General features: G+C 42.5%; 1 protein-coding gene across 3 annotated transcripts in view; it reads right to left on the minus strand.

Annotated features, from left to right (window-relative positions):
• PIK3AP1 (phosphoinositide-3-kinase adaptor protein 1) overlaps positions 1–14,902 on the minus strand; it is a 1,689,354-nt gene that overhangs the window by 558,425 nt on the left and 1,116,027 nt on the right. For all 3 annotated transcript variants that reach the window (XM_086922323.1, XM_086922324.1, XM_086922325.1), the window contains one exon: positions 7,819–7,887. In XM_086922323.1, coding sequence (XP_086778449.1) covers positions 7,819–7,887 — 69 coding nt within the window. The remainder of the gene's footprint in view (positions 1–7,818; positions 7,888–14,902) is intronic.

A 14,902-nucleotide genomic window follows, 5' to 3' on the forward strand; every position in this document is an offset into this window, starting at 1 on the left:
AATTAAACTTGCCTGCACTTTTGCTCCCCCCTCCTGTGAGACGTGCCAGGGGAGTAGCGTACCTGCTAAGCAGGTTGTTGACAGGGAAGCCTGTCCGGACTGGTGAGCCAGAGAGAGGGAGAGCACTGAAGGCCTGGATTGATGTTCATGCTTGCCCCGCCTACACCTGCTACTTTGGGAATCATCATTTGTGGGCCTTTCTAAAACAGCTGACTGAGACTCTGGAGGGTACCGAACACGTTGCATCGCCCACCTCAGTACCATTGGAAGCTGCATTGATTTCTGCAGCTGACCTGCACGGTCGCGCGCAGCTGCCTTGCTGATTCTACTGGCTAGGGGGATCTGGGGTTGCATCGTAGTCTCACCGCTTAGGGTGACCAACTGGCATTGGTGTAAATTCAGGACGGTGAGTGTAAAAATTCAGGATAAAGGGTCAAAATTCAGGACACAAATTCAGGACAGGAGGTCAAAATTCAGGACAAAACTTCAGGACAATTGGATAAGTTTTACAGACACATCAGAGGCCGCGCAATAGTATATAAGTAAGCCCAGCCATATCCAAGCATATTCAATCATTTGCAAACCTATCCATCATGTATCCTTCCATCTATCCTTTCACTCATCCATCCCTTCATCCATCCTTTATCCATTCATAAACCCTTTCACCCTAGCCATCTGTACACTCAACCATCCACTCTTCTACCCATCCATTCTCTCATCCATCCAGCCATTTACCCTTTCACCCATCCAGCCATCCTTTCACTTACTCATCCATCCACCCATTCACCCTTTCAGACATTCATCCTCCTCCCTTTCTCTCTCCATCGTCCCTTTCACTTAGCAATCCTTCCTTCCATCCATCCTTCCACCCATTTATTTATTTATTTATTTATTTAATGCAATTTTTAAAGCGCGCAAATACCCAGATGGGTGTCTCGGCGCTAAGATAATAGAACTCTCACTGTAGTAAATAACATTTTATATTGAGAACAACCATGTTTTGAGTTTCTTTCTAAAATTAATCAGTGTGGGAGCCGTTTTGATATGGAGGGGTAGAGTATTCCAAAGTTTGGCTGTTGAGGTGGTAAAGCATCTGTCTCCCCAGTTGGCCCTTCTTGTCCGAGGAACCTTTAGCAAATGGGCTGATGAAGAACGTAAAGTTCTTGAGTATTCGACCGGGCAGAATGCTTTTTTTAGATATAGTGGGCCTAGATTGTTGATGGCTTTGTAGGCGATGCATAAAGCCTTAAATTTAGTCCGGTTCCTCACTGGGAGCCAGTGCAACTGTCGAATATACGGAGAGATGGATGAAAACTTGGGGATGTTTAGAAAGTTCCTGGCCGAGGCATTTTGGACCATCTGCAATCTGTTGAGGACCTTTTCCTGGGCATTCAGCAGAAGGGCGTTACAGTAATCTGTTCTAGAGAAGACCAGAGTACTGATTAACGTTTTGCCCGCAGAAGGAGGTAGGTACGGAATTTGTTTTTTAATCTTCTTTAAGATGAAAAAAGATGAGGAGACCACCGAGCTGGCATGTTGGTGGAAAGTCAGTTTGTTGTCAAATATGACTCCTAAATTGCGTACCTTGGTCACCGGTTGAGGGGGCATTCCCATCTCAGGTGGCCACCATTGGGGGGACCAGATAGGTTCCAGTTTCCCATCCATCTACTCATCCACTCATGAATCCATCCATTGACCCTATCACTCATCCATTTATCCTTTCACTCCTTCACTCATCTATTCATCCTTTAGTCCATTTACCATCCCTTTCACTCACTCATCCATCCTTACATCCACCCTTTCACTCATCTGTCCATCCATTCACCCTTGCACTTATCAATTCATCAATCCATCCATCATTTCACTCATCCATCCACCCACCCACTCACTCATCACCTTTTTACTCATCCATCCTTTCACTCATCCATCCACCCTTTTGCCCATCCAGCTACCCTTCCACTCATACATCCAGCTATTTACCCTTTCTCCCTACCATCCTTCCACCACTCACTCATCAATCCACCCATCCTCTTTTATTATCCATCTATTCAATATTTTATTCATCCATTCACCCTTTCACTAATTCATCCAGCCATCCACCCATCCCTTCACTTACTCACTCGCCCACCTTTTCATATTACTTTTGAGCTGAGCCTTTTTGAGCTGCAGGAGCCATTCCTGGACTGGGACAGAAGCCACCCAGGGCAGAGACAGGATCCACCACAGGTGGGGGGCGAGGGACAAGAGCCATCACTGGGGGGAGGGTGGGCAGGAGGGGGACCAGGATCCACCAGGGTGGGCACAGGGGTGGACATGCGGTATTCTAGTATCATCCTGGTCTCTTCCAGGGTGGGGTAGGGCTCCTCACCCCCTCCTGGACAAGACAATGAGAAGTCAGTCTCTCTTTCCAAAGTGTTACTTTTGCCATCCCCCACTGTGATGTACAGCACTTAAAGGAGATGCTTCCTTTATTTTATTACATTAAAGACTTCATGTTTGAAGAATCAAGGTTTGTTTACAATTTAGTGACAGTAATTAAGCTGTGTGCTGTGAAGAGAACCACGTGCTGCCTCTGTGTAATCCAGACCGGTTGTAGGATGTTTGGGGCCCTGGGCAGAAAGGGAATGTGATGTCTCACACAAATTGCAGAAACATGACACATTCAGGGCTCTTTTCATCTGAATAGATGCCCACTGCTCCTGAAGCTGCACCCCCTCCCTCTCAGCCACCTTCAAGCACCTCTTAACAGCTCATCAAGGGCTGGAGGTGTGAGGGGTGGGGCTGCAGCTTCAGGAATCGGGTGCATCTATTCAGATGCAAACAGCCCTGAATGCGTCAAGTCAAGTCAAGAAGGGAGGTGGGTGGAAGCTGTACCGGCTTTAGGGAGGTGTGATCGGTGCCTGGTTAAAATTACGGACAAATGGCGTCCGTTAAAGAATCCTTCACGGACAACGGACAGATGGCCGAAATTACGGACTGTCCGTGAAATTTACGGACGGTTTGTCACCCTATCCCCGCTGTATTGGGAAGATCTGGGGTGGCTCGATTCTGACCCAGTAAGGATGCCCGGCCGAAAGGGACAGTGTGAGTATTGCCCCCCAATCTTTACTGTGAGATATACCGTTGGGGCATTGGAACATCAGTGATCAGTGCAGGGAGGAACCTTCTATGAGGACCCGATCCTGCTCACCCCTGACTTGAAAATGATTTTATTTTGTGTTGTAGGTGTAAACACAATAATTGCCTAACCCCCCTCAACCTAACCCCTGGATTCACAGCGCTAAGTGATGATATTTATATAATAGGGCCTAGTATGTCATGACGCATTTATTTAAGTTATGCTCTTGTGGTGGGGATTAGTATTAGTGTCAGTAAAGTGGACCAGGTGGAGATATTTGGGACAGGTTAATTTGCTCACTTCCATAGATATTAAAGTGATGAAGGGGCGCCAGATTTCAGTGTATGAGGTGCCTTGTGCTGAAAGAGTCAGAGTCAGTCTCTCCATCCCTAATATATACTATAGGGGTGAAGCTACATATATTTTTTTATGAAAAAACGATTGCAATATTTAGTCTTATATTACCATTCATTTATATATTATTTTATAATATTAAATTAAATGTTTCTATATTTTTAGAAAGTTGAAATAAATTAATTTATTTTAACATTATTTCCTACTGCGTCCCTGCCTCTGTTATTTTCTACGGGAGCGTGTTGCTGTACCAGTGCTTACCCATGTGTGTTGCTACACTTACTCCAGATGTGAGCAGGAGTAAATTTAGTGCTGTTTTTTGGCTGTAGCAACTTTTGAAGTGCAGTTTGTGGATAGCGATGACCTTAATTATTTGATGGTGGTGTCTATTCCTCCATAAAGCTCTCCCTAGCTCTCACTAAGCCCCTCCTTACTGCTCCGTAAGCCCCTCCCATTTAGTAGTAAGTATTCCCTATCTAGCCACCCTCCCAATACCTCTCACATTTACTACTAAGCAGTACATTTACAAGTGTGAGGATCTCTCCACAGAAAAGATAGAAGAGGTGGAGAGTTCGACTCATAGGTTTGGGAAAAACATTTTGAAGTATGTAGAACTATCTTAATACTACTTTATGTACTACAAAATGAAGTGTGTGAAACAGGCCCACAGTATCCATAGTACCTGGCTGCTGGTGCTTCAGTTAGATGCAAATCTTCACAGTTTTCTAGCCATATATCTGAGGCTGGTAATCAATCAAACCTGTTTTCAGTGATAAAGTCTTTTGCATCAAATGAGTACTGTGGTAGAGATCAGAAGGTAAGCGTCCCACCTTGAGCGAGCTGAGGCTATTAAATGTATGTGGCTGGGTGCCCAACTTTTTTGTCTAATACAACATATAAAGTAAGTTAAACTTAAAGAAGGGTGCTAATTACTGTGGAGCTGCCTACAGGGATTTGGGTTGCACGTGACACAGCTCCACACTAAAATATTCAATGGAATGTCCGATTAAGGGAATTACAGGGTGGAAAAGGGGCAGCCATTCTAGTCCTGGCCTATCATTGAAGGGTGCTTGCGGTCTTGCCTTTAGTGTGGCATGGATGCAGATACACTAGACATGCAGCAATATAGGCTGCATTGACATTCAGGCAGGAGCATCAATCAATCAGGTAATGCGTGGTAATGCCTAGGTGCCTATAAATAAAAAGAGAAAAAGGGGGCTAATGAACTGAGAACAAACTGAAGCCCTGATGCTCTTAATAGATTTGGCTGGCTTCCCATCCCATGTACCTACTGGGAACAAAATACAAACAAAAATAAAGCTGATAGCAAGATCCAAAAGTAAAAAATAGCAAAAATGATAAAAGCATCAAGTGCGAGGTCAACATGAAAGCTATAATGACTAGGAGGGAGTGGGGTTGGGCACCTCCAGTTTACGAGAGAAGTAATATAACAAAAATAAAATAAAAAGCATAAACTACTTGTAACAGCATTTGTGCAGGTCCTTATCAAGTGCAGAGTGGCAGCAGAGCTTGCAATCTTGCTCCTTATCCTTCCAGTACTTCCCCACCCCAGGCCTGGTCACTATAGCAGAAGATAAAAAGACCAATAAGATCCTAGCTCAGTTACCGCAGGTAGGGCAGTCATAATAGGTGCTGCTTCGTGTGCTGCAGCGGCTCCATCAGTTCAAGAAACAGGTCATTGTTAGCAACACCACTCAATGTCCACTTCTCATCCGCCAGCATCTCTTTAGCGTCACTTGCATAATGTTTAGTTCCAGCCTGCCTAGCAGCATAAAGGGTCCTTGCTTTTCTAGGGTGCAACATAGCTTAATGTTCACTTGCCCAGAGAAAAGGAAGATGATGTGTACTCCTCCATCCATGACCACAGCTCCAGTTCATAGAGCTCAGGAGAAAGGCTAGACTACAGCATTGTTAGGGGAATAAACTTATCCAAAATAGTATCTGCATCATCTTATCCACATGGCATCCTGGGATATTGTCAATAATGGTCATCCTACTGTGCGGAGTCCACCAAAAGGAGTGCACCAAAATCCCCTGCTGCTCTTTCACTGCCAGACTCCCCACTCTATCTGTCACATGCTGCAGTGGAGTAGGCTGCCAGCGGCAGCAGATTTTTATCATTGCACAGTTAGGGAAATCCCTCATCTAAGATGGCACATCATGTAGCTCATGCCCAGGCAATCTTAAATAACAGGCTGAGTATAGCCATGTCCCACACACCATCAGTGCCACACCAGCAGCTCATTGGCATTAATGCCAGGCATGGACTCATTTTCCAATGGAAAATGTGCATTCTTCTATGGAGTTTTCCACCACTGGTAGTAATTTGAATAAAGTTTTATAAAAGACAAGGGAAACCCAAAAACATTTGGTCAGAGACCTTGGGTAATCAAATATTTCTAAAGACAGTGGTCCCTAGACATGGGTTAATGTGAGTAAACAATAAATACAGACCCAATCAGTACTATATTATACAGCTATCCAGCCGGACAGGGTTTTTTTATTATGCAGTTGCTTAAATATACACAAAAAAAAGCAAGAAACAATTGAAGTGGGGCACAAGCCTGTATCCAACTTAGTGGGTAGGTAAGCTCCTCTCCACGATTCTGACAGGCACAACATCCTGTAACAGTAGCTAATCACAGATTCCCCTGATACTTGTGACCGCAGACGTGGCTCACAGCTCACTGGATTACCGTCCCAGATACACAGCAGCCATCTGAAATAGGCCTTCCTGGACCCTGGTTCCTAGGCCGCTATGCGGCAATAACCTCTCAGCCTCTGAAATACACCGGGCGCCGTCCGGTAGCTTAATTTGGCTGTTACAGCCCTTCTAATTAGGTCAACTCTGTCCAGCCTCTACTTGTACAGACTGCGCCTGCGGCTCTCTGCATCTTTCTTACTTGGCACCGACCTCTAATCAGTCTTCGCCTGGAACGAACCTCCTCCAAGTCACTCTGACCTGGACCTAACAGGCAAAATGTACACAGGCCTCTCATTGATAATGTCCTGATGATGATCCTATATCTTTTGTAAGGATCGAAACGCCTTCGACTTGTTGTGCGCCATATACACTTCTTTATTTAATACTCATTTTGTGTAATGGTGTCTCAACTATAATTTGTTTGTCATATCCAAATGTGCCCCATACAAATAATTTACTCTGCCTGAGCCTTTCTGTTTTCATGTTGTACGCCCTTCCCACTAAGTTGAATGCAGGCTTGTGTCCCACTTTAATTGTTTCTTGCTTTATTTTGTATGTATTTAAGCAACTGCGTATTAAAAAAACCCTGTCTGGCTGGAAAGCTGTAAAATATAGTACTGATTGGGTCTGTATTTATTATTAACTCACATTAATCCTTGTCTAGGGACCTCTGTCCTTAGAAATAAGTAATTTGAATAAAGCCATGGTTGTAAGTGGCAGACTCAAAGACACCAATACGTAAAAACACTTTTTAGACTTGATGGCTTGACCTCTAGTAAATATCTAAAGCTGTCTCAAACCACTTAAAAACAAGAGGAACACAAAAACGAAAGAAAAATGTTGGAGTAATATTAGTGTAACACATTATAATAACATGTTTTTCTTTGTAAAAAGTAGCAGACCAAAAACAATCTGTTTGTAGTTGGTTAGAAAAACAAAATGGCTTGATAGTGGTGCCTAAATGAAAGAGTAAGTGCGAACCAGGCACTAATTGAACTTTCACTTATGGTTTACAAGAAAGCATGCAAAGACGAAATGTTTGTCATATATAAAATAAACTTCAAACAAACGATGAAGGTTTTAGCTTGTTACTGACATTTTGCCTCCACTGGTGCATATTCTGGTCCTTCAGGTGGCAGCGATGGATTCCTCACAGTTTATGTGGTAAGTAGTGGAATATACATATATAGCTCATTCCATCAACAGGTGATGCATGAAAACCTTTTAGGCTAGCTAGCAGTTGGCTTTTATCTGTTCAATAGTAATATGAAACGCACTGGAAAATGCATACCTTTAGTGTTTTCACCAAGTAGCATAACACGATTTTAACACCAAGTCCCAATGCAAGCTGCAGTATGTTCTGTGGAAATGATGCTTATTTAAAATGAAATGATACCAGACAGTCAAAAAATACATTTTTACCTACCATATAGCCAGTGTCTCAGCCAAGAACTCTATGATCCCAGTGAAAAGAACAGTAGCTCATTGACCTGCTACATTCTAATACGTTAAAGATAAATAAGAATTCGCTGAGAGAAGCAAGTGCCATGAATGATCTGCATTGCTGGCAATGTTGCAACTAGAGCAATCAGTGAAAAAACAGATATTTAAGGCAACAAACCTTGCTGTAAATTTTCAGCTTGAACATAAATGTTCTCTGGTCTCTTCTGTCCAGACTTTTCTGCACATACTATAAAAAAAAAGTATGAGCTTGTTAGATTTTTTTAAACTTATATCCATAGATCATAGTAATCTTGCCTTATCATTGTATCAATTGAGAAATAAACATTAACAGCCACATGCAAGGACTTGCAGCAAATTTAAACTGTTCACTATGTAAATTGCGACTAGCCAAATATAGGGGCTGATTACGGGTTTTGCGGTCTTACTGCCCAGCGGCGGTCCAAAGATGACGGCTGGGCTGGTGGTATTTCGCCCGCCGTATTACTATGCATGTAGCCTGAACAGCCGACCAATGTTGACAAAGTGGTTCCTGCCAACAGAGCGGTGGACTGCAATGTTGGCGATGCGTGCTCTGTCGCGTCAGGGCCACGGCTTCGCGAGAGCCACTTACGAATTGCACAGTTGTACTGGTGATCCCCCTGGGACGGTTCCTCGACAGCTGTAGGGCGTTGCAGTATGCTTTCAGCTAAGCACCAGAACAGTGGCCATTGGATGGATAAAAAACAACACAGCTGATATTCCATTGGCCAAGCGGACACACCTGCAAATCACAAAATAAAACACACCCCATCCCAGACCATGATTCTTTGCCTCTCCACTACAGCACAGCAAGACAGACACCACCCTTTTTTGTTCAGATAAGACAACCCTTTTTCCCCTGCCCCATTTAACACTTTCCACAAACTTCTTGGCACTTTTTAAAAAAATCCCTTGGTGTTTTTCTTTTCATTGACACTCACTTTAATTTACACTTAGGTTACATCAAACAAATCCACGTTTTTCAGAGGTTGCGTTGTCAGTCATGATGAATGAAATCATAAGAGTAGAGCAACAATTGTTTGGAGCCCAAGTCCATCATACTTCTCTCAGTAGGAGACAGGGAAATGTGGGACAGGAAAGTCAGCAGGGTGAATGCTGTAGGTACCATCCTGAGCACAAAGGAGGAAATTAGGAACAGATGCAACACACTGAGGGGGAAGGTGTGTATCCTGGCCTCCTAGCCACACTTAGAGGCACAGAAGACTTGTGTTGGTCCTCCCAGCGCCCCATTGCAACTGTTTCTCTAGGAGGAGAAGGTCTTGGCCATCCTGCATTCTGAGGGCTTGACAGGAATAGTTGGGGAGTGTGGTTTGGTAAGTTACACCTCACTAACTGTCGGGGTGTTGGGAAATCGAGTCCCGAGAAAGATATACTAGACCTCCTTCATTCTAAGGTATGGAGCTGATAAGAACCTAGAGAAACCTTTGGTAGATTCTTGGCAAAAACTAAACCTTTGCTAAAGACCATACTTCTTCCCTCGTTCTAGACCTAGGTTAGTCACATTGGGGTAGGCGTATTTTAGAAGCACCATTTGAGTATTTTAGTCTATGTTATTTATGTATGTACTTGTATATGGCTTAGAAACCATACAATGCTCTTAGAGTATTATTTCATATTACTGTTTACGCTGTACGCATTATACTTTGCATTCTGTCTAACGGTTGTAGCAGTTCACCACTTTTGCATGAGAAAGAAGACTGTTCAATAAACCTTTTTATTGAAAATGCCTGTCTCACTATTTCTCTGCAACTCTGTAGAAAAGAAGCATGCACGATTGACTGAATGAAATACTTATCTATTGTTTCCATGACTCTGAGAGATATATTCTTATTCTTGGGAAACAAAGTTGTCATGTTTATGCGGTTGTCAGAAACAAATCCCTTCTTGTGTATTCGAGAAAGTTTCTAGTGACCTCTGAGTTAGATGGCACACACATAACTAAGTTTAGTATATTCGGTAGAGACCTATTGACATAAGTCCTACGTCAAATCTATAGGATATATTATGCTAATGCGCAGAGCCTATTGGGAATATAGGAACTACACTACATGGCGCCCAATATTTGGTAGGACACTAATTTAACGCTAGATACTAAAGTAACTCAGTCGTGCTTTTCTCAGACTCCTTTTCCGTAAAAACTCCAATAGACGTCTGGAGTGGGTGAAGGGATAATATCCGCCATAGCTGAGTAGGACGAAAAATCCTATGTATTAGTTTTTGGTTTGTTCAACGTTGAACAATACAGTGTTCCAAAATATTGTGCACCTTATCTTTGTTTCCTTGAAACTCGCTCTGCAAACTTTCAGTCAACAAAATGTCCCTCGTTAATAATACAGAGGCTGGTGGAGCTACAGGTGACAAAGCCGTACAAGCTTTAAACTTTCGAGGTCTCCAAGAGACCGACGAGGATGTTATAAGCATTCCAGAAGATGTAAGGAAAGCCATCACTATAAAACTTATACGAAACGGCCTAGCAGCAAGAGGTGGTACAGTAGGTTTTGTGATAGAGGCACATGAATATCACCAGACAGAGGTATTCTACTCATGGATAATCTTCCCTGAAGCAGATCCAAGAACACAAGGGTTTCACTTCTACAAAGAAGATGAACCACCAATGGAATACATTCCTTTCGAGGATATTGAAATTCCACTAACTTACCAGGAGCATGCGCTCTGGTTTAAATGTGCCCTAAAACATATAAATCAAATTACCATGCTCGGTCCACTAGGTAGACCAGGAGCAACATGGTCAGTATTAGCCAGCTATACACCGCATCCTGAAATTAATGAGACGACGCATTGGCAAATTCCGACCAATGGTCACTAAAACTGAATCTCTAGGAGATTGTATAGCTCAGCAAGTTGAACTACAAGCATTCAAGATGGCGCTTGAGAATACGGACCGCGAATTCCCCACACTCATAGTGTGCAATTCATATTATTGTGTTCAATCTTACAATGAATACTTGCAGAACTGGATTCAAAACGGTTACAAAGATGCAAAGGGTGGCACAATCAAGCATGAATTGCTTTGGGAACAAGTAGTTCAGTTACGACAAGGTCTAAAAAACGCTCATTTGATACACACGCTGATTCATCAACGTGATGCCATTCACGTTGTAGGGAATTCATTGGCTGATGAAGCAGCGAAGGCAGCTGTGCAAATGGTTTCCGTAGGTGCAATCACTCGTTCAAAAACGAAAATAGACGGCGAAATAATGCTAGCTGTCAATGCCACAAGCAAAGGCAGCGGTGCAGCGTTACCTCAAAACTATCCACTCAAGTACTCATATATAATTGATCCAAACTCCGTTCCTTTTGCTTGAATCCCTGGAGTGGGGGATAGGGTAATTCCAAACAGGAAACGTAGAGTAGCTTTGATACACGAAGCACATTTGGGAGAGGGTCTGATACATCATGGGATCTCTTAGTCTTTACTAGAATTAAAGGAGACGTACTGGTGGCCAGGGATGAATGCCCACATTCACACATTTGCAATTAATTGCCATGACTGCAACAGAGATCGCAGCAGAGAACGCCACCAGATACCTGACTACAGTGTAGCCAACCCAGTACAGACACCATTGTTAGCAGCATTAGACAATCTACACGCAGACGTCCCTATGGACAGATGCGGTCCCACAAATATTTGGACAAGATTTATTTGGCCTCAGCGCTCGGCTGACGCTCAAACTGTTCTAAAAGATTTGCAAGACTTTATCGGTACATACGCAGTCGGCATGCTTCTGAACAGGGTCCTGCGTTTAGCTCTCGAGCTTACAAGCAGGCCATGGCCAAATTGGATGTTGCATTGCGGTACTCTAGTCCATTCCATCCTGAGGGAAATTCGGTAGTGGAGAAAAAAAAACGGGACATAAAGCAATCTAAAACAGTTATGGTATTAGGCTTGGGTGACGGGCGGGTCAAACATCTAATAAGTGCCCAACGTAGTCTTAACAATCTGCCAAGAAGTTCTCTAGGGGGTATCACTCCACATAAATTCCTTTTTGGGACCAGAATGTTAATATCGGACCTCGATTGTCAGACTTCAGTGGTAGACCAAAAACCCTTTGATATCAAAGACCGTTTGGCTGTTTTAAAGGACTTAAATGAAATAAGAACTAAACAAAGTAACGTGTTCCTGAAGTAAACAACCACTGAAGAGAAACCGACCGTCCCAGCAAGGCCTGTCTGGATTCCTATGCTTGGGGATCTAGTCAGAGAAAAGATTGCGGACAAGAAGGAATTTGGGACTTCTTACAGACAACCAGTACCTGTCCTAGCAATCCACGGATCAAGAACAGTATTACTGCCACCCCTTGCTGGTAAAAAGGAGAACAGGTTAGTGACTAACGACCTGGTCAAACGACATCATGTGGCCGATCATAAGCAGTAGACCAAGTGGACTCCGACAATGTAGCAAACGCCCTAATCTGGCACTATTCAAGAGGTTCAAACTGAGAGACTCATCACCTTTGAGGAATCAGCAGTGCGAAATGAAGTACTATGCACCAAATCTATTTAACTTGTACCTCTTGAAACCCAAATAACAGTTTGTCAAGAAAAACCTGTCTACAATGAAATAACAAGTGATCAAGTGGTTCCAGCGAATTCGACGAATCCTAATGCAATCCCAACAATTGACAGAACTGCATCTGGCTATTCAATTAACTTTGATACGTTTTCCGAGGATCCCAGCAAACCTGAAACGATTCCAGAGAAAATAACTTTCAAAGAACAAGCAACAGAACTTTTTCATCACCTGGAAAAGACTTATCTGGTTTCACCATGGATTGAACTTGGATTGTGTTGGGTGTACTTTTTCTTCTACTTTGGTTGACTCTGGTAATAACTGTGGGAATGCTGATTAATGGAAGATATGTTAAAAAGGACACAGCAAGTAAGAACATCAACTTACTACTCAAGCCACACAAATCATCTCATCGTGAACAAAGAGACTTGTCATCAGTGAACATCACAGGCATTCCTATACCAGGGGGTATAGCTTGGGACAGAACTGATTATAAAATTTTTGGCCCGGCAGACTGTTGGAGATTTTCCACACCAGTTCAAGATTTCCTTGAATGACTTTGTTTCATCTAGTACCTTTTCAGATGATTGGGACTTCAAGACTGTTAATAATATGATGTCAGACTTAGAAATGTCTGCAAACTTTACAAATCATGAATACTTAGAAGGTTCATCAGATTATGAACAAATGTATTGTTATAATCACTATGGTCATAATTTATTGCGCAAATCTGCAAATCCTAGAAATGTACTGATGTATAACCAATGGGAACATTGTCCTACGCCACCAAAGAGTAGCTCAAAAACATTTTATGGCAAATTTCCGTACTTTTCAGGTTTTAATGTTTCAAATCCAGAGTAATTTTACTTTAAAAATGTTAATAAGACAGGAATGAAAACTATGTTGACAAATACCAAACAAATTTGTTCTGCGGCCTTTCATGCTCAGCTGTCTTCAATAGGTTTTGACTTTTGGAAAGACAACATTGAAACAAAAACTGTCTGAGGCACAAAAGACTGGCAAGTGCAGGGATTAGAAGCCTTATTTAGAGTCTGTATCATCCCAGAGCAAATAATGTTTTTGAATGACACTATCCAACAGACATCTTGTCTTGGGTTAGCCAAGATAAAAGATCTAAACAACCGTTCATACCTGCACCTACACAATTTAGTGATAACACTTCAGAGGGGGAGGTCGACGTACATACTATTTTGCTTCGCAACAGAACAGATCCTGATTGGAATGAATGGTTAATCTGGCCCACATACACAAACAACTGTCAAGATAGATTCCTGAATAAGACACAAGGGTTCACATTCAGTAGGCCAGATCCAAGATATGCTCAAAGACAGCATCCAGGAATCCTAACAACATACAGTGTAGGGAAACTGTGCCTTGAGTGGCTACACACATCTACACTCAAAGATGTAAAACAACACTTAACTTTACTTAAAGATGGCGCTGATCTAAGGGACTTCTTGCAAGGACCTACTAAACCACGTCATAAGCGTTTTATATATGCCGGTATCTATGCTGCTTATATTGAAGCATGGAAGATTACGCAAGCAGAGACTGCAGAACGAATACGAGAAATTGATCTTATTAATTTAGAGAAAACTCTCTCTGTGGTTGACAATGGGTTAACGACTCTGTCCTCCAGAATATATTCTTTGGACAGCATAGTATCCTCTCCCATAGACATAATAGAACAGGACTTGGTCATGCTGCAACATGGTCAGTCGCAATTGCGTTCTATCATTCTATTAGGCTGGACGTTACAAAACCTTCATTCAGGCTATGTGCCTTGGCATTTAATCAATACTATGTCACTGTTTTCAGAATTCAATCTCACTGCTAAACAGATCGAACTGGCACTGAGGGGAGCAGACTATATGGTGCTGAGCATTGAAAAACTGGAAAGATTGCCATTTAAAGGCGCTGAAAAAACAGCTATTGAATGGATAATACACGGAACAATCACTCTGCCTGTTACAATTTTCCATTTTCAATATTGCCTAAAACATATACTAGCAGGCACACAGATGTTGGAGTGGGGGAAAGAAGTGTTTCTTAGTGGTAAAAATTGTGAAAACGCACTAAGCGGTTCTCTCCTTTGTCAGGGTATTAATTTACACAGGGCCTGCGATGGTTCCTCTAACAACTTATCCTGCCACCTGCAAGGTTCTCCGGCTGCAGTGATTGATCCACTTTTTGAACAATTTTCAAATGGAAGTCACATTATGTTGAACGATCACAGCTACTGTGGCATGTTGCCAGGTTTACCCTATCTTCTAACTGTGTCAGCCAGAGTCACTTGCTGTATGCAAGTACTGTTTCCTAAAACCAAGACAGACCGGGAGTCGCCATTATGGCCTTCACTGAACATCTCTTCTATACGAATTGATACTTTAAGCAGATTGAAAGCCATTCTTTTACAGAAAACTGTGCCACTGACCTCGGCCAAAGAAACCTATGATCTGCGAGTTGCACGAACTTCTGCAGAGACACATGCCCTCTTAACTACAAATTGATCTATACATTTCTCAGAAATGTTAAGTCGTATCTTAAACATGTCTGATATAAATGGTATGTAAATGTATTTAAGACAGTTTTTTCAGGACTGTTAGCACCTTTTGAAGCAGTCCTTTGAATATTTCCATTCTTCGTGCAT

Source organism: Lissotriton vulgaris, chromosome 5, assembly GCF_964263255.1.
Source record: "Lissotriton vulgaris chromosome 5, aLisVul1.2, whole genome shotgun sequence".
NCBI classification, from domain to species: domain Eukaryota; kingdom Metazoa; phylum Chordata; class Amphibia; order Caudata; family Salamandridae; genus Lissotriton; species Lissotriton vulgaris.